The sequence below is a fragment of the Adiantum capillus-veneris genome, chromosome 5 (assembly GCF_014529385.1).
Source record: "Adiantum capillus-veneris isolate H3 chromosome 5, ASM1452938v2, whole genome shotgun sequence".
Lineage (NCBI taxonomy): Eukaryota > Viridiplantae > Streptophyta > Polypodiopsida > Polypodiales > Pteridaceae > Adiantum > Adiantum capillus-veneris.
This window is the reverse complement of record NC_140935.1, coordinates 2850922-2870433: the sequence shown is the minus strand read 5'-3', so window position 1 is coordinate 2870433 and position 19512 is coordinate 2850922. Positions and strand designations below refer to the sequence as shown.

Below are 19512 nucleotides of genomic sequence, written 5' to 3'. Positions count from 1 at the left end.
CCTTCATTAAAAACAGGTATATAACATGTTGCAGATGCTTTTGGTGAGAATAAATGACATCAATAGCACACCTCGTGTGGCACACTACTCTTTCTTTTACCAATACACAAGCATATGTACTTTTAAAATTTAAAAGACCTCTCTCTCTCTCTCTCTCTCTCTCTCTCTCTCTCTCTCTCTATCTCTGCACATAAGGGATTCTATGCATGCACCACACAACCACGGGGGCATGCCAGCTCACAGCTCAATTTTCTTTCTTATATTGTCATATGAAAAGACAAATAGCAAAAGTTGAAAAAGCAGTGTTCATCATCTAACAATCAAGCCATGACTTATCCTTCATCAAAAATCAGTCATCATTGCATATGCATTACTGGCTACAGACAAAACGTCTTTCCAGGATATAGTAGACGTCTTTTGTAACCATGTGAAGCAAAAACTTCTTTTATGCCCCGTGCAAAACTCTTCCACAGTTGTCAAGTCTCGACTGGCTGGCAGCATGAAACTTTCCTTCTACATAACCGAGTCAAAGAGGGTCAGGCAACAGCAACATCGCAAACTACCCAGGCGGAGGTAACTAGCTCGAGCCTAGCAATTAACAGCAAAATCAGACTTCATGAAAATGAGTAGTAGCTTGTAGAGCACTACAATAAAAGCTCCTCCCAAATTTTTCAATCCAGCTGCAATTCTCCTGTACAAGTTTAGGAAATCTTTCGTATATTTCAGCAAAATCAAGAGAATCCCCTGACTCCTTGCCAGTAATCAGAAGGTTTTCTGTGTGTAAAACTACCTACGTTCTGAAGTGCATAGGTACAAAGAGACACCAGCCCCTTCACAGATAATAAATCCTCAACCATTAAAATTGTTTGATATATTGTAAACACATTCCTCAACCTTTAAGACCAATCACCAAATTAGCTTCATGTAGGCAACCAGCAAGAGCGCCACGTGATACTCAGTATTTGTCATTGTTGAAGTCTTGATTATTCGAGCCCGTGCTTCCAAAATCATTGTCACCATCACCTCCAAATGTGCTGTCACTGCCTCCAGAACCCCCTCCACTACCTGCAAATCCACCACCACCACCCCTACCACCTCCAAAACCACTTCCAAATCCACCCCCAGCACCTCCAAACCCACCACTTCCACCTCCAAAGCCACCACCACTTCTAGAAGGGGTACTCGATGCATAATCAACTCTAATTGCACGCCCATCAACAACCTGAAAGCATCAGACCACATAAATTTCTACTCGAAAAAAGAACTATTGCCGTAATTCCTTAGGCACAACCAACCTTCCCATCCATTCCTTGAAGAGCAGCTTCAGCATCAGCTTCTGATCCAAAAGTCACAAACCCAAAACCTCTAGATCTTCCAGTTTCTCGATCTGTTATAATTCTCACTGTCACAGATAAGGACAAGCATGAGAGCCTACACAGCTACAATTAGGATCTTGCTAATGATAAATCCAAATGCTTGAGCCAACCATCTTGAATATCGCCGTGTGCTGCAAAGGCTTGTCGTAGGGAATCTTCCTGTGTATTGAATGAGAGGCCTACACAAAAGCCATACATACATATTAACAACTGAAAAAAAGAACTGGTAGAGCACAATCTTCATCTAGGCCAATACCAATAAATACGAGTTATCTGATAGACAAACAACCCAATGAGACCCCAGCCCAAAGCAATTTGGATACTCATTTTGTGATGAATTTTTAGTGGATGAAAAATGAGGAATGAATCCTTCAAAATTGCTTGCAAATAACCTAGCTTCCTTGAGCTTCTTCCAATGTTCCACCACATGCCTAAAATATTACAATCCACATGCCTAAAATATTCTACAGTCATGCGCTGGGTAAAAGCCTTGTTTCTTAGACTATTAGTGCACAACAGCTAGGTCTCCATCCATCAAGGTCATGGCTCGAGGGGCTGAGCATCCTGGCCCTTCATCCACACTCAATTCCTCGCCAGAATTTTTGCATGCACCGTTAGATTTCAAGCACGTCAGCAGGCAGACTGCAACTTCTGCCCTCTTCAATAGACTGGTGCCACATCAGCCGGTGGAATGCGCTCAGGTGCTGCCATCTCAGCCGTCGTAATCTTGCCAGTGACTCACCTGTATTGCTCGACTGTACTGCAGTCCTGCAGTGCAGTTCTAGCCTCGACAGAGTCTGTGTCTGGTCCCACTCCCCACAACCATTGGCGACCGGGAATCGTCGTGCAGTGACCATTCCCTGAAAAACGTGCTCCCAACATGGCTCCCCGCCTCCACCGGTCGCCATGTGGTCGCCCGTTATTTCAGGAAATGGTCACTGCACGACCATTCCCTACACCTTAAATCGGAATCCTCTAAGACATTCCTGGTCCTACACTACAAGCAATGCAAAGGATTCTCTTAGTGCACACTCTGTGGAAGAAAAGGTCATGTACCTTGTGAGTAGCCAATATAAAGACAATAGGCAATAAACACAGCCATTAGGTGAGATAGGTGCCATTGGTTTATCTTCTAAATCCCTTCCACTCCAGGTTTTGCTCACTGTCCAACAATCATGGCATGGCATAGGACCACCATACAGATCGACCCCAGCAGAACTCACAGAGGCCATATCTTAGCGTAGCTGTCATAGGCACATGGTTCTGTCTGTCACAAAGTGATGACGTGGCGCAGTCTTGTTTAAAAGAAGCGTGGACCACTAAGTGCGAGCATTCCCCTTAAAGTAAGAGGCAGCTCTCCGAATCTTGGAGTGCTCTGAATACCGTCCTCCCGCGAAAGCGATGTCAAACTGTTGTATAAAAGACAAAGCCTTCAAAGCATCTGAGTATCCTGAAAAAGTGTCAAATTTGATCGATTGTCCACCTTCCTTAAACTCTCGAACTTTCTTGCTTTTATCTTCCAGAAAGTCATACTGGTTGGCTTTATAAAAATTCTTCTTGTTCGCATAAAAGTTTTCGTCATCGAAGTCTGAACTGTTTGTAGACGAGTCCTCAAAAGAACTGTCAGTCACTGGGCGAGATTTAGACTTCTTTGCCTTTTTCTTGCCCTTTCCAAAGCGTTGTTTCTTGCTTCGCTTTTTGCCTTTTCTGTCTTCTTTGCTCGAATCTGAAGAGCTAGAAGAACTGTCAAAAGAAGAAGAAGAAGAATTGGGTACTCCTTCAAAGTGAACACGCTTCTTCTGTTTCTTTGCTTTGTCAAATGTCGACTGACAACCCAAATAACTCGGGAACTCAGTGCCTTTCTTCTGCTTTTTGCCGTGCTTTTTAGCTTTCTTTAGCGCGTCAAAAAGCTGAGCAATCCGTGCATCAACCACCTCTTCTAATTCCTTCTCTGAATATTTCTTGTGAGCAGAAGGTTTCTTGAGAGCGGGTTTCAGGGGTGGTATAGGGTTTTCTGCCACTGCTCGTGCACTTCTTGAAAAGAAGTCTCGCTCATATATTTTGCAAATTTTCGGTCCTTCACAAAATTGAGCATCATCTTTGTTGCATCGCCGATCAATTGACGACACTCCATCTCTCGTCGCTCCGCCTGAGTAGGCCGAGGCGGGCCATACTCTGTCGGAATCTTTGTTGTGATCCCTGCCCGCATCTCCAGATGCAGAGGGAGTCGACTGATCCTTGCGTGAAGCCATAGGTGCCGCGGAAAAAAAAATTGGGGATCGGATTTTCCGTAGAAGAGAAATCGATCGGGCTCTGATACCACTGTAACAGACTTGGACACTCCAAGTCAAGAATCAATCACCACAGCACCAAATAACCACTTCAAAACAATTCACAGATCACAATAGATTTGCATTGGCCCGACGGAGTTCCGTGCCTAGAGATATTGGCCCCAAAGACTGGCGCCCCTTTCGGTGATTCTTTATGTATTAAATCAATGTCAAAGTACAAGAGCGAGCAGTTAGGGTTTCACTCTCAGACTCTACGTCCAGATGCCCTACAGACTGAGCCCTCACCGCTTATTTATTTGTTTACAAGATGCCCAAAAGCAGAGCCCCAAAAGCTTCCAAACTTAACAGCAAAAATTCTCTCTCAGGAGAGTAAAAACAAAGCAATCAATTTTTCTCTCTCTTGGCCCATGCGTAGAGAAAAGCAAAAAATTACGTCGCTAGCTGGGCTTTTTGTCATCCCCGCAAAATCCGGAAATATCCGTATTGCTTGCCACGTGACATTTCAGTCGCCAGGTTAGGGTTTCAGCCAGCAGTTAGGGTTAGGGTTTCTAGAAATTAGGGCTTCTGCAGATTAGGATTTCTGGCAGAAATTAGGGTTTGCAAGAATTAGTTTTTTGGAAACCCTAACCCTAACTGCTGGCTGAAACCCTGATTGGCTGAAACCCTAACCTTGCAGGTTAGGGTTTCAGCCAGCAGTTAGGGTTAGGGTTTCCAGAAATTAGGGTTTCTGCAAATTAGGGTTTCTGGCAGAAATTAGGGTTTGCAGGAATTAGTTTTTTGAAAACCCTAACCCTAACTGCTGGCTGAAACCCTAATTGGCTGAAACCCTAACCTTGCAGCTGAAATGCCACGTGGCAAGCAGTACGGATATTTCCGAATTTTGCAGAGATGACAAAAAGCCGAGCTAGCAACGCAATTTTTTGCTTTTCTCTACGCATGGGCCAAGAGAGAAAAATTGATTGCTTTATTTTTACGGGGGGTATGTCACAAACTGATGTTGTGGCATGCCCACTAACAGACAAATGCAAGGGGGACACTTAAGAAAACTGTCCCAACTTATAAATTATTGCCGAAGGGCCAAAGTGACATTAGGAAATAAAAAGGACTTGCGAAGATGTTGCTGACATGGCAAGGCGTACGGATCTTCGCAAATTCCGTTGACTGTACGGATTTTCGCAGATCGCGTTGATAGCGTTGACGTGGCTGTACGGATTTCCGTAGACTGCGTTGATTGCTTTTACTGGCAGCCTTTGAACCAAGTTGCTTTTGAGTTTACATGCTTTTGGGGCTCGGCTTTTGGCATCCCTTGTAACAATAAATAAATCCCAAGGGTCACTTCTGGGAGTAGCTCGACCGAGAGTCTGAGAGCGAGCACCTGCGGGAGTTGTACTTTGCTCAAAAATTAATATGAAAAGAAATACCAAAAGGGACGCTAGTCTTTGGGGCCAATCTCTCTTGGCACGGAACTACGCCGAGCCGTGTCGACTCTTGAATTGTGAAATGAATTTCTTTTTTTTTTTTGTCGCGACAAAATCTAGACTTGGGGTGTCTAAGTTTGTTACAACTTAAGCCTCTAAATGCGAATTCTTCAAGAAAGAGCTTCTTTATCTGGGTAATATTAGTACTCATGATGGAATTCTCATTGACCTTGATAAGTTGGATAAAGTGCGAAATTGGTCCATTTTGAAGAAATGTAAAGTCCTTCCAAGGCTTTATTGGATTTTTTTCGCAAATTTATCAAGGATTACTCTAAAGTTGCTGGTCCGCTTATGCAACTTTGGAAAGAAGGGGTGAAAGGACCGAAGACTTGCCTTACCGCTGTTTTTAGGAATGAGCGTCTCAATGAGAGCTTTAAGCCACTAAAGCAGTTGGTGACTATTGCACCAATATTGCATACTGTAGATCCTAGCAAGCCATTTGTAGTTGAAACGGACGCTAGTGATTATGTGCTTAGGATGGACGTCCTATAGCGTTTGAAAGCACGAAACTTTCTAAATTTGAAATGCGTTATCCAACGTATGAAAAAGAGCTTTGCGTCGTGGTCCACACTTTGAGGAAGTGGCGACATTATTTGTATGGCTCTACCTTTGTTGCATGGACAGAGCATCACTCTTTGCGCTATGTCTATGATCAAGGTGGTCTCAGAGGCCGGAAGGCTAGATGGGTTGAACTTACGCAAGAGTTTGACTTTGAGATTCGCTACAAGAAAGAGTCCAGCAATTGAGTTGCTGACGCGTTCTGTTGGATTCCTGATGTTAATGCATCGTCTATGGTTAAAATCTCGACGGATTTCTTATCTCTCTTTGGGTTGAACTTATGCAAGAGTTGACTTTGAGATTCGCTACAGGAAAGGATCAAGCAATCGAGCTGTTGGCGCACTCAGCCAGATTCTTGAGGTTAATGCCTTGTCTATGGTTGAAATCTCTCTCTCTCTCTCTCTCTCTCTCTCTCTCTCTCTCTCTCTCTCTCTCTCTCTCTCTCTCTCTTCGAGGGTTGTCTTTCTGATAGTCATTTTGGTAAGATCTGGAACAAGGTCGAAGAAAGACGTGACTCGCATACAGGCTTGGATGTTCCGGAGACTCAAGTGAGTCATGTTGGAGAGATGAGATAGAGATAATATTCCATTAAAGGTGGACTATTGTTTAGAAATGGAAGAGTTTGCGTGACGGAAATCGATGAGGTTTAACAAAGGATAAGGCCTCCTTAGCAGATGGCGATTTCTTCAGATCGTGGTTTTTTATACGAATGAGAATACCCTCTTCTATTTTGTTCACTTGAGGTAGGGGAATTATAGTAAATGACTCTGACATGATTTAATACATTTAACATGGCCATTTTTATAGGAGTGGTCTAGAAATGCATGGTTTCTTGATGGAATGGTGCCCATCTCCCAAGATGCCAAGAGGTTTTCAAAACCGGAAAACCTAATCTAATGGACTTGTGGAGGCATGCTGGTCCTGCGGACAGGCGCACAAAATTGCCGGCATATGATCCATTTTTGGCATAGTTTTTTTTCCATATGCGTATGGCTAAATACCCTCCTTTGGCAAACATATGGAAGACAAGCATATGATCACATTCTATACTCCACTTGCAAGTTCTTTTGAAAATTATTTTTGATGCCCACGTTTGGATGCTTTTGGCGTGTGGGAATTTAGTATGGGCTTATTATAGCTTCTAGCTTTAGAGTTATCTTCTTTTGGCTTGGATAGTAGGGGACTCATACTAGATAAGGTATTACAATTTATTACTAGATAAGGTACTACAATTTATTGATGGCTTTGCTTTTATCATCCCATCATATGAACTTCCATAGGTTTTGCTTATGAGTTCAAGTCAATATGGAATGGTTAGATATTATTGTATGTTTTCGTCTTTATTAGGCTAGGTCACGAATAATTCAGCCAAGGTCGGTCAGTCATACTTTTCCATATTTCCATACCCGTATGTGCATGGGTATGGAAACATATGGACAAAACTATGGTTTGCTAGGCTCCATGATACTACTAGACACAGGATTGGCTCTGGATGTTGATGTAGCATGTCCACGTGGTAGACAGTGTAGCAAACTTGGACGTCAAGAATCAATCACCACAGCACCAAATAGCCACTTCAAAACAATTCACAGATCACAATAGATTTGCACTGGCCCGACGGAGTTCCATGCCTAGAGATATTGGTCTCAATGACTGGCACCCCTTTCGGTATTTCTTTATGTATTAAATCAATGTCAAAGTACAAGAGAGAGCGGTTAGGGTTTCACTCTCAGACTCTGCGTCCAGATGCCCTGCAGAGTAAGCCCTCACCGCTTATTTATTGTTTACAAGGGATGCCCAAAAGCAGAGCCCCAAAAGCTTCCAAAATTAAAAGCAAAAATTCTCTCTCTCTCTCCCTCAGGAGAGTAAAAATAAAGCAATCAATTTTTCTCTCTCTCTCTTGGCCCATGCGTAGAGAAAAGCAAAAAATTGCGTCGCTAGCTGGGCTTTTTGTCATCTCCGCAAAATCCGGAAATATCAGTACTGCTTGCCACGTAGCATTTCAACCGCCATGTTAGGGTTTCAGCCACTTTAGGGTTTCAGCCTGCAGTTAGGGTTAGGGTTTCCAGACATTAGGGTTTCTGCAAATTAGGGTTTCTGGCAGAAATTAGGGTTTGCAAGAATTAGGGTTTCTAGCAGTTAATGCTCTCGGTAGCCACGTCGTCACTTTGTGACATACCCCCCTCTTGAAAGCATTGTAATCGCCCTCGATTACGCCTACAAAACCGACAGAAGCCATAAACCGTCTAAGCAGACACTGACTGTTAGTACCTACGTACTAGGAACACACATCTAGCACTTGTACCAATCGACAGTCACATCACACGACATTACTAGACATCACAGGACATCACATGACATTCAACATTCATTCGGATCTTAGACCATGATTTATCGGCAATGTAGCTAGCAATCACATCTCGATCCAATCCGGACCTCATCGATGTCCGATTGACTAACCCCTATTGCAACCATGTCTATTCGAGATCAATCAGACCAAAATGCTGTAGTTATTTCGTCTATCAGTTCCTGCACTTAAAAGAAGTCAAGAACAAATCAGTATCATAATCAAGAATTCCATTTCATGAAGCCATACAGCAGAATACTATCAGCTTTCAGTATCCCTGAAGCTCAAAGAGACATCGGTGACTCTAGAATCTAAATCAAGACATCTGTTGACAAAGGAGCGGAGTGACTCCTCTCTTGTGCATCCTACTGCACCAGATCTCCAGCCAAGCTGAATTTGGGTTCCATTTGGAGTAGACTATACTAAACCAAAAGCATCGAGGTAAAGTTTCACAATCTGAGGAGTATCAGCTAGGTCCTCCTCCATCCACTTCGCATCCAATGCAGGATAGTTCTTGGACTTAACCAAGAACCGCCTTTGGACTTTACCTTTATTCTTCGTATCCTTATGTGTCAAAAACTGTTCAAGAACAAGGATCTCCTCGTTTTCTTCCACTTCGGGTTGCTCATCAGGCTCCCCATCATCAGGCACACCACCCTTAAAAGGTTTCAAGAGACTCACATGAAATGCATTGTGAATCCTCCAAGTATCTATCGAAAGGAGACATCATTTATCTTTTCAGTGATCTGGAAAGGTCCATAGTATCGCATACTAAGCTTTGAAAAAAGCCTCTCCTTTCCCTTTTTCTTTCTGAGGCGTGCCTTCTCAAAACGTAAGAGCACCCAATCATCCTCCTTCAATTTCAAGTTGCGACGATGGCGATCCGTTGCCTTTTTCTGTCGTTCTTGAGACTTCTGCAAAGTCTCGCGAACCTTGGCAAAAGCCGTATCCAAATCTCGCGTATATTCATCCGCTTCAAAAATCTTATCTTTCATGCTTAGGAAGGGTGGAACCTTCGCAGCACCTTCAACAATCTCAAATGGCGCCTTCCCCGTCGAAGAGTGTATCGTATTATTGTAGGCAAATTCCACCAAAGTTAAGTACTTTTCCCATTGAGTCTTTTGATCTGAGATATAAGATTTCAATAAATCTAGAACCACTGAATTTGCAATCTCAGATTGCCCATCAGTCTGCGGGTGGAACGATGACGAGAACTGCAACCGCGTGCCAATGTTCTCCCAAAAGCTTCCAAAATTAAAAGCAAAAATTCTCTCTTGCTCTCTCTCTCTCAGGACTGTAAAAGGTTTCAAGAGACTCACATGAAAAACATTGTGAATCTTTCAAGTATCGGACAACTTGACTTGAAAGGAGACATCATTTATCTTTCCTTAATCTGGAAAGGGCCATAATACCTCATGCTAAGCTTTGGAAAAAGCCGCTCCTTTCCCTTCAGTTTCCTTAGGCGTGCCCTCTCAAAACGTAAGAGCACCCAATCGTCTTCCTTTAGTTTCAAGTCTCGATGTCGATCTGCTCCCTTCTTATGTCATTCTTGAGACTTCTCTAAAGCCTTGCAAACCTTGGCAAAGGCAATGTCCCTCGTGTACTGGTCAGCTTCAAAAATCTTGTCTAGAAAGGGTGGACCTTCTAAGCACCTTCAATTATCTCAAATGGCGCCTTCCCCGTAGAAGAGTGAACCATGTTATTGTGGGCAAATTCCACCAGAGGCAAAAAAAAAATCATTGAGTCTTCTGATCAGAGATGTAAGACTTCAATAAATCATGAAAAACTGAATTTGCGATCTCAGATTGCCGATCTATCTGCAATTGAAATGATGACAAGAACTGCAACTGTGTGCCAATGTTCTCCCAAATAGCCCTCCAAAACAAACTCGTGAATCGGGGATGTCTGTCGAAGACTATTGTCTCAAGCATGCCATGTCATCGAAATATCTGTGCAAAGAACAGTCTCGCTAAATGGTCCGGCTTGACTGTTCTTTTCACTGGAATGAAGTGAGCTTGCTTGCTAAATCTGTCAATGACAGTCCAAATGCCATCATGTCCACTCTGTGTCTTTGGGAGATCAAACAAGAAATCCATTGCAATACTTTCCCATGAGCGGGTGGGAATGGATAAAACCTGTAGTAATCCTTGTGCCTTATGTCTATCAAACTTAACCTTCTGGCATACTAAACAACTGCGAACAAAGTCGTCCACATCCTTCTTGAGTCTCGGCCAAAAGAAATAACACTCCACCTCCTTCAAGGTGGTGTCTATGCCGCAATGACCCGTAAATGGTGGACAATGGCTCTCTGTCAAAACCTTTTCCCTCAACGGCTATGTAACACACAACATTGTTTTCTTCATCAAGTAGCCATTCCGTATGGAATATCCTCGCACTATCTCCCCATTCTGTATCCAAGTAAAAACAACGGTAAAATCCGGATCGGTGAAGTACTGGTCAATCATATTCTCGAAGCTTCTATGATGGATCGCGGAAATAGCCAAGACGAGGGGCTTCCGAGACAATGCATCTACCACTAAGTCTTTCTGCCCTGAACATGGACAATCTGAAAGTGAAACTGTGACAAGATGTTAACCCACTGTGTATGCTTTTCATAGTTGCTTATTCGAGATAAGAATGATGAATTTGAATAAATAAATGATGATGCATGTTGAATGATTCTAGCGTATAAAGATTCCCATATGAATAAGATGTCTAGATGTTGTGGTGAACGCATCAAGAGTTCCTTTGGGATGAGATGGCTACACAGGGATCTAAGTGCGTCAACACTTCTCGACGAATGAGATGACTAGATGATTGAAACATTGTGTTCAGTATGAAGTGTGTGAATGAAGAACTTTGAAATAGGAATTTTTGAAGATGAATTTGATTTATGTACGACGTTAATGTTCTCTAGAAGAACTTGCTAGATGTGTACAAATAACAGGTAAAATCGATGATAATGGATGACGAATTCAGAGCAATGACAACTAAATAAACCCGATAAGTATCATGAATTTTGAATGAAACTAATGTTTTATAAAAGGTCCTACTATTTGTGAACAAATAACACGAACAAGAATGAGATGATGATGATTTTGGAGCAGTGACAGCTCCTGAATGAACCTAATAATGAATCATGAATCACGACTGATTCAATGGAATGAATGACTGGACCACTCAATACATAGTGATTGGGATCCCCGGAAAAGATTTCTCGCACACGACAATGCTTGAGGCGAATGATTGTCGCACACCACAATGCTTGAGGTGAAGGATTCTCGCACACGACAGTGCTTGAGGCGAATGATTCTCGCACACAACAATGCTTGAGGCGAAGGATTCTCGCACACGATAGTGCTTGAGGCGAATGATTCTCGACCACAGCAGTGCTTGAGGCAAATGACTACTTGCACACGACAATGCTTGAGCCAAAAATCTCTATAGACATGATCGCAATATGGGATTAGTTAACCCGACATCAGTGAGGTCCGGAATAAATCTAGATGTGGTTACTAAATGCGTTGTTGGCAGTCATGGTCTGAGATTTGGAATGAATGTTTTTGTGATTGATTGTCATGTGATGTCTTGTGATGTCATGTGCAATGGTGTGACTGTCGTCTTTGTACAAGTGCTAGATGTGTCGTGTCGAGTGTGTCGGTACTTAGAATCGGTGTCTATTGAACTGGTTTATGGCCACTAGCTGTTTTGCAGGTGTAATCGAGGGCGATTACAATTCTTTCATGAGGGGGGTATGTCACAAATTGATGACGTGGCAGTGCAACCCGGACACACACTCCACAAAGTAATGACGTGGTTGATTGTACGGAAATCCATGATTTTGCGCTGACAGCTGACGTGGCAGTATTGTACAGATTTCCGAGATTTACGCTGACAGTGCTAACATGGCAAATTGTACGGATTTTTGCCTTTTGTGCTGACAACTGCTGACGTGGCAGGCTGTATGGATTTCCACAAATTACGTTGACTGCTTTTTGGGCAGATTTTTGGAACAAGAAGCTTTTGGAACTCCTTGTGTCTTCAAGCCCAATCTGACCAAGGCTCACTTCTATGGGAAAAAGTGATTTAATCCCGTCGATGGAACCATGAAACCGGCCTGTTCAATCCAAAAAGGGCGGTAGACTTTACCTCAAACCTTGATTTAGCTTTCACCCATTATTAGTCGTCTATTTTACCTGTACTTTCAAGACACAACAAAGGGGAGAGGGATACAGGCTGCTAAAATGCACTTGTATGAGTAGACTGACACCAAATTGGCCCCTAACTTAAGCGCCCCTTTCGGTATTTCTTTATTGTTCAAAAGAGGGAATAAACGTTGTGGATCCCTACAAGCTGCCCCGCACAAACTTGGCTGAATTTCAACTATTCCGGCCCGATTTCGGCAACATAACTGTACTAGGACCCTTCACAGTCAGTATTCCCACTCATTGACTGACTTTCCCGACGCATACGGGCACTTTGCAAAACCTGGTGAGAATCTGCAGCACGCTGAATTCTCTGTTTTCAGCCCTGAAAATGCGCCAGATCGCCTGTACAGCGGTCCCCTTGCGTCCCCGAACCTCTTGGGGGTATTAGGGTCCGTTTAGGGCCAAAACCCTAAACCTGCAAAAATACACAGCAGGCTGTAATTCACTGTTTCGGGCTCCGTTTCACATGCCGGTCGCATCCGTAGCAAGTCCTCGAGCTCCCGCACCTGTAGGGCTACTTGTCCTTTGAATCGGACGAGATTCCTGGCGTGAAACCTCTCCGAATTCACCTATACCTGCGGGGGATTAGCCGCTAGCTAATCCAGTACCTGTGCAAGAGGCTCTTGCCTCGGCAATCGCGCATGAACCCACACAACTGTACATTGGTCAAATGAAGAGCCCACTAGTGGGGCATAACATACTGCCAAAGGGGAGAGAGGGCAATGCGTAGCGTGCAAGGCATCACTCCTGGCACCGCACTGTGCATAAGAGGGAAAGCAAGCACTCCATAGCTCTTAACCTGTGACAAAACTGAAAATGAGGCTCTCTCCCTCCTAAATTCAGCGCCAACTCTTGTTGCATGAGGCAAGTGCACCAGAAGGTGCCACTTGGCACATTTACAAGCATTTTCCCGTTTCGGGGTTGCCGCCTAAAAATCTCCCAACCGGTTGCCCAATTGACTTCACGGCAGAGTAAGAAAATGTTCCCTTTGTCATTCCGGAGGTAATGACGCCAACACATTTTCAGGTCCCAAAATAGCAATTCCCTAAATTTAAGGAGATGCTGCCATTGTATCTTTCTAGGTCATCTGACCCTCTTTGTACACTGCGGCCACATCCAAAACTGAAATGTAGCCTCTGTAGCAAAGGATTCCACTTTGGCTAGTCAATGACCCCACTTTGGCTAACCATAGTCTTTGTCCAACCTTAGTGCTCTCTCTTGCCCTCAGGCCTGGACTCCCTCTAGACAGTTCCACACTAGCTATGCAATGCAGGGTAGTTAGATTTCCCGAGGGGTGTTTCCAAAAAGTGAAAGTAAATAGATAATAAGAAATAAATCAACAAAAATGATAGATAGTAGTCACACGCTCGTGACAACATCTAAAAGTAGAGTTTGAGAGCGGAGGACCTTGCGGGAGTTGTAACTTTGATCAAGCATTAATATAAAAGAAATACCGAAAGGGACATCGGTCTTTGGGGCCAATCTCTCTGGGCGCGGAACTACATCGGGCCGTGTTGTCTTTTGTGAACTGTTTTAAAGTGAATCTCTGTTGTGTCGCAGTAGAATCTCGACTTGGGGTGCCCAAGTTTGTTGCAGAGAGCACAACAGGAGAGCATTCGGTGCGGCAAGCTCCATGCGCGTAGTAGTCGTGGTCGAGAGAATGAGGCAATGCGTCTCATTCGGACTTCAAAAGAGGATGACCCAGATGAGCAAGAGACACATGATTCAAGAGGTCCCACCATTATTGAGCCAAAGTTTGATGAGTGCAATGTCTTGACAAATGGAGACATTGCCTCATCATCTTCAAAGTCCAATGTGGATGTTTGAGTATCTTGATCCTCATGTACTTTGTAGTTGCTAGCACGCTTCCGAGTGTTATTTAGACAGGACTCAGGGCTTTCTTTGTGGATTATGGATCATTAGATATACCTTTTTTAGTATAGATTCTATCATCTCAGTATTTTTATGGGATTACAATTTACCATCTATGTCATATCAGTACTTCTATGATTTATATTACCTCTCAAGTCTCGTTTACACAGTGTGTGGATTTCAAATTTTAGGTTATGTATATTTGAGAGGGAATTGAAGCTTTGAATTGTTTCTATTCTTGAGTATTGGATGTCGCAAGTGGTCATGACTCATCGGTATTCGTATGAAAGCCTCATATTGTCTAGTAATGACAACCTTGGTTTGTAGGACAGTGCACTAACATCACTGGAGTGATATTTATGAATATAATATCAATTACGGATCGTATTGTAGCTTTTTGGCTTTTCTTTAAAAAAATCTTATGTACCCAACAACTCAATACTACGTACAAGACGGACCTAATATATACCATATTTTACGTACCTTTCCATCTTGAACTTATGATATAGGGCGTATTCTAATATGATATCTGGCACAAAGAAACATACATAGAAAAAAAGAAAAAGATCTAGGTCGAACAATTCCAAGCAAGGGAATTACTTCACTTGTAGAGAACAAGGACTTCTTTCTGCACAGTGTTGTATCGAAGAGGATAGGCCTTGGACATTAACTCCACTTGATCTTCCCTTCAACATGTGTTTATATTGTACAGTTTAGATTCGAACAGTGAGTTTTCATAGAGAAATACTAAGAAACATTTAATCTCCTGCGGTGAGTTGTATCGTACAATAAAGTTTGAAACATACGGGAAGCATACGCATACAGATATGGAAGTAAGTTTAAAAATGGTTCAAAGGGTTGCCTGAAACATATGTGTCCCTGAATTTTAGCCAATTTTGTAGATAAATCTAAATATTAAGTTATAATGCTTCAAAGCTAAAGCCGGAGTTCTTGCAACAAAAACAAAAAAAAAAAGAGAACATGAGAGTGAGCATTCAATGCTGGCTTTCATTGCTCATGATAAACCTCCAAATATTGCATGGTAAACTTGTTGGTTACAACAAAAGGAGGCTTTTTTTTAAGGTTTTTAGACTTTTTTTTGAATATTAAGGATGTTTGGATCAAACATTCTCCTAAAATAACATACGTTTACAAATGTCTGTTTGGACGAATGTCTCAAACTAGTCGTATAGAATGTTCTATCATACATTCGTAGAGTACATCATATTTGTACAATATGTGCATTTGTACACCGTAGGAAACTTCCACGCTAGCCACACACCTCTTTGAGGTGAGTCCCACCCCTCATACAACCCCCCCCCCCCCCCCCCCCCCCCCCCCCCCCCCCCCACCCTTCCAAGCCTAGAGCCTTCCAAGGCTAACTCAAACTCAAACTAACATGAGGTTTTATTGACAACTCACTCCTAATCTATGAATGTGTTCAAGAAGATTAGAATACATCCGAAACAAATAGCAAATCCAATGTCAACAAACGAAAGCACCCTTTGACAGATAAAGCACACCTAGCCGCAATTAAAATTTATAAGCATCCTCCCAAAAGGCATACTGTCACAACCCATTCTTGTTGTTCCTCTTTAGTCTAATACAACGTAAACACAAACTCTCCTTGTTGTAAAGACTTTGACTTGATTCTTCATGTTCAAGTTCGGAGAGTGTCACAAGAATCTTCCCCGTTGCAGAAGTTTAGAAAACAATTTCTGTAGAAGTCACAGCCACAGCCGAACCAAACAATTTTGAGCATTTGAGAGCTCAATAGCTTTGTAAAGGCTTGTCCCGGAGGTTAACCGCCCAAAAAAAGAAAAAATCCAGACATAAATTTACTACAGAATTCTGAAAATAATTTTCATTAAATCTTTTCAACAATCCACAACCGAGGAGAGCCAATAAAATATGTAAGACAGTAAGACCTTTTCGAGATGCCCGCGAAAGATCCAAGACCAAAGCTCAAAAGAAAATGGTCAAAGCCTTAAATAACGTGCAGAGAGAAAAAATATGGTAACATTCCTCTCCGCATGTTGACTTCTCAGCTCTGTCAATTCTCATTCTAGCACTCTGTTGAGACCTTATTGGACGTAGCTACTGAATCAAAGTGTCTCCACATCCCAGAGCGACCCTGTTGACAACAATTATCTTCTTCTTCTTCCTCTCTATAGTATAAGCGCTTGCCACAAGGCTCTGTAGCTGAGAACACAAAGCCATGGTTCTGATCCCAGTTAATGGGTGCCATGGAGTCATGGCCTTGAGATCCGAGGAAGATGAAGTGCAAAGAAAAAGAAAAGGAGAGCTGCATGTATAGTCTTCTTCGACCAAAAAACTAAAGAGTACAATTTAACTCAAAAGGTTACATACATAAGAAAATCACTCTACCCATGCAAACTCACCTAAATTCACTCCAGTTGAACTTCCCTTCTACATGTGTTTCTAGCCATACACCTCTGTGAGGTGAGTCCCACACCTCATACACCCACCCCTCCAGCCTTCCATTAGTTGTGTGAAGAGACCCAACATCTTTTAGAGGCATCATTCATCCTCTCTCCTTACTTGGTGACTAGGGCACTTTTTACTCTCTATAGGAGAGGTTTTTCCCTGACCTTTTCAAATTTACAATTTTAGTCGCATCTGCCCTTGTGGCTCAATTGTAACAGCTTTTCCAGTTCTTGGCCTTCCGGCCTGCTTTGAATGCAGATTTGTGCTCAAAATCGGCACCTTTCAGGCATTCTGAGGGATTAAAAAAGTAATAGAAATAAATTCTTGTTTGTTGAAAAGAGTATTCCCTGCAATAAGGTATTATACCTGAAATAAGGTGGCGTGCTACAACAAAACAGTTCATTGACATACAAGATGTGATGATGTGCACGTAAAAGTAGATTTATTTCATTTTTCAGAAAATCCGAACTCTTACCGTCATCACTTGACACGTTCCATGGAGTTGCTCACTAAGTAGCAATGCTTTTTGCTAGCTTACTACGGCAGGCGCAACAGAAGGTTGCAACTGCGTTGATGAAATTACACAGCAATGTAGGTATGAGGATGACAAAAAGAGTGAGATGCACACAAAACAATATTCATGGCATACATACTCTTGAAAGTGTTTCGCAGGAGTACTGCTGTTACCTCCAATAAAGAGCTTAGAGGAGACGATGCCGCGCGTTGTGGTATAAATAGAAGGCAAACCTGCACTGCCTGCGTTCTCCCGTTTCAGCAGTTGTGCCATCCTCGTCATTTTCCTCATCATCTCTGCTCTCTCTCTCTCTCTCTCTCTCTCTCCCCTTCTCCTGCCGGGCTATAAGCCCTAGGATTTTTGAAATGGATGCAAGCGAAGGGCTTTAGAAAACTTTCAGCTTAGGCTGGGTTCAGACGACGTGGAGGCAAGGTGAATGTAGGGGCAGGTGGCAGGCATCCATTGGAGCAAACTAGAGTGCTTCGTTAGGTGCATTTGTATTGAATCAAACTGAGGGTTGTCACCTTAAGATAATAGGATTTGTTGAAAACAAAGCACAAACTCTCTCTCTCTCTCTCTCTCTCTCTCTCTCTCCCCACGTTCAGACGACGTGGAGGCAAGGTGAATGTAGGGGTAGGTGGCAGGCATCCATTGAGCAAACTAGAGTGCTTCGTTAGGTGCATTTGTATTGAATCAAATTGAGGGTTGTCACCTTAAGGTAATAGGATTTGTTGAAAACAAAGCACAAACTCTCTCTCTCTCTCTCTCTCTCTCTCTCTCTCTCTCTCTCTCTCTTTTCTCTTCTATGCTTGTTTTCTTGTGTTTACAATGCCACGATCTTGATGTCTCAATTTTGATATGTCTAAATATGTCCTTAGCTATTAAATTGTATTAATTCTTTGATCCAATGTCGCTTTATTTTGTGCATTCTTGTTATTTGTGTAAGCATGGTTGCGTCATTCGAAGATTCAACAAGTGTATATATTCTTGGAGAAGAAAATGGAGGGGGGAGAGAGAGAGAGAGAGAGAGAGAGCTTGCTACCTTTCATCAAAGCAAGTTTTTTTGTTTCTTTATTGGTATTGTCTCAAGTGCGTTACGATTGTGATGCAACAATTTTGAGTCGTCTACCTCGCCAAAGAGAACCGTAAGAAGGGTTAAAATTTATATAAAGTGATACAAATTGTTTAAAATATGTTCATTTTTAGATGTTGTCCCCTTTTTATGTTTAGAAGAAAAAGAAAACATGCAAGTCTCCTTGCATGGGGGAGTTTTCACAGTCCTCCCCAATTTTAATAATACGAGGGAACATGCCATTCCCACGGCAGTGTGCAATTTCCAGTGTGTTCGTTTCACTGTGTTCTCAGTAATGAGTAAAGAATACAAAGTATTTACATACCTTCTGTTTCTACATTCATTTGTCGATTGTCCTAACCATCATGATGATGTCAGCTAAAGCTCCTTTCCAATGAGTCTCCTTGTCTTTGTTGCTTTCATGGATCACACCATATGTCTCACAAAAAGTCTACACGTCTTTGCCTCTGTTAAAAATAGCAAGAAAGATACAGAGTCTGCCAACCACAGCCATGTTGAGAATATCCTGCAGTAAATACATTCCAAGAGATAACATTCCAGAAAAAGAACTTCTCATGCTTTCATGCGGGTACCAGATTTGGCATACGAACTTCAAAAATGTGTTCCCCAAAAATTGGTGAAGCTCTGTTTGTCCTGTTGGATTGGTTTTGACAGCTCATCGCTTTTGACGCTCTGTCTGTCTATGCTATCAACCATAGTATCACCAATCACATCTTTTTGCACAACCAACAATCTTGTTGTGAATTCTCCCACATGTAAGTTTCTTGCGTTAGGCCATAAGTCTTCATGATGTAAGCATAGGAGATTGCAGTAGGAGAAAGGCCTTCCCTTCACATATGGTTAAAACCACCCAGAGTTTCCTTGTCCTAGCCATGTTGGACATATCCTGCAGTCAATACATTCCGAGTGATAAAAGTCTAGAGAGAATCAACCAAAGCGCCACCAAGCATGTCATTTTGCATATGGATACATGCCTTCCCTTTGCATCCAATGTGCATCTTTGCCACAATCGTGTTGGGCATATCAGCCATGGCATTCAGGGCAAGAAGCCCATCGAGAGAAAACTTGTGCTTTTGTGAGCTTCGTAAGTCTATGTCTTTTTTAAGTAGCGCATTGTTGAGGAGCTTACTATTTATCCTCCTGATCTAGTACAAATCCTTCCTCTGAGCTGTCGCATTTCTTGCAATCAACACACTCCAAGAAATGGCACAAGAAACAATTTTGATGAAATGCCCTTGTGTTACATCAAAGAAAAAGTTTAGAGCTTTCTTAGTAAGATCGAGCTAGGCATCAAACTTCTATATGAGTACTCCAATTGTTTTTGCCT

At 42.5% G+C, this 19512-nt stretch overlaps 1 protein-coding gene across 1 annotated transcript; it reads right to left on the bottom strand.

Moving 5' to 3' along the window:
- Positions 1-338: 338 nt before the first annotated feature.
- LOC147456786 (glycine-rich RNA-binding protein 2, mitochondrial-like) lies at positions 339-17464 on the bottom strand. The gene is made up of 4 exons (XM_086511919.1): positions 17266-17464; positions 1487-1555; positions 1296-1402; positions 339-1222 (listed from the first exon to the last, which is right to left on the bottom strand). Exons 1-4 carry the CDS (start codon positions 17384-17386, stop codon positions 956-958), a joined length of 564 nt encoding a protein of 187 aa, XP_086368045.1. The 5' UTR covers positions 17387-17464; the 3' UTR covers positions 339-955.
- Between the last annotated feature and the right edge of the window lie 2048 nt (positions 17465-19512).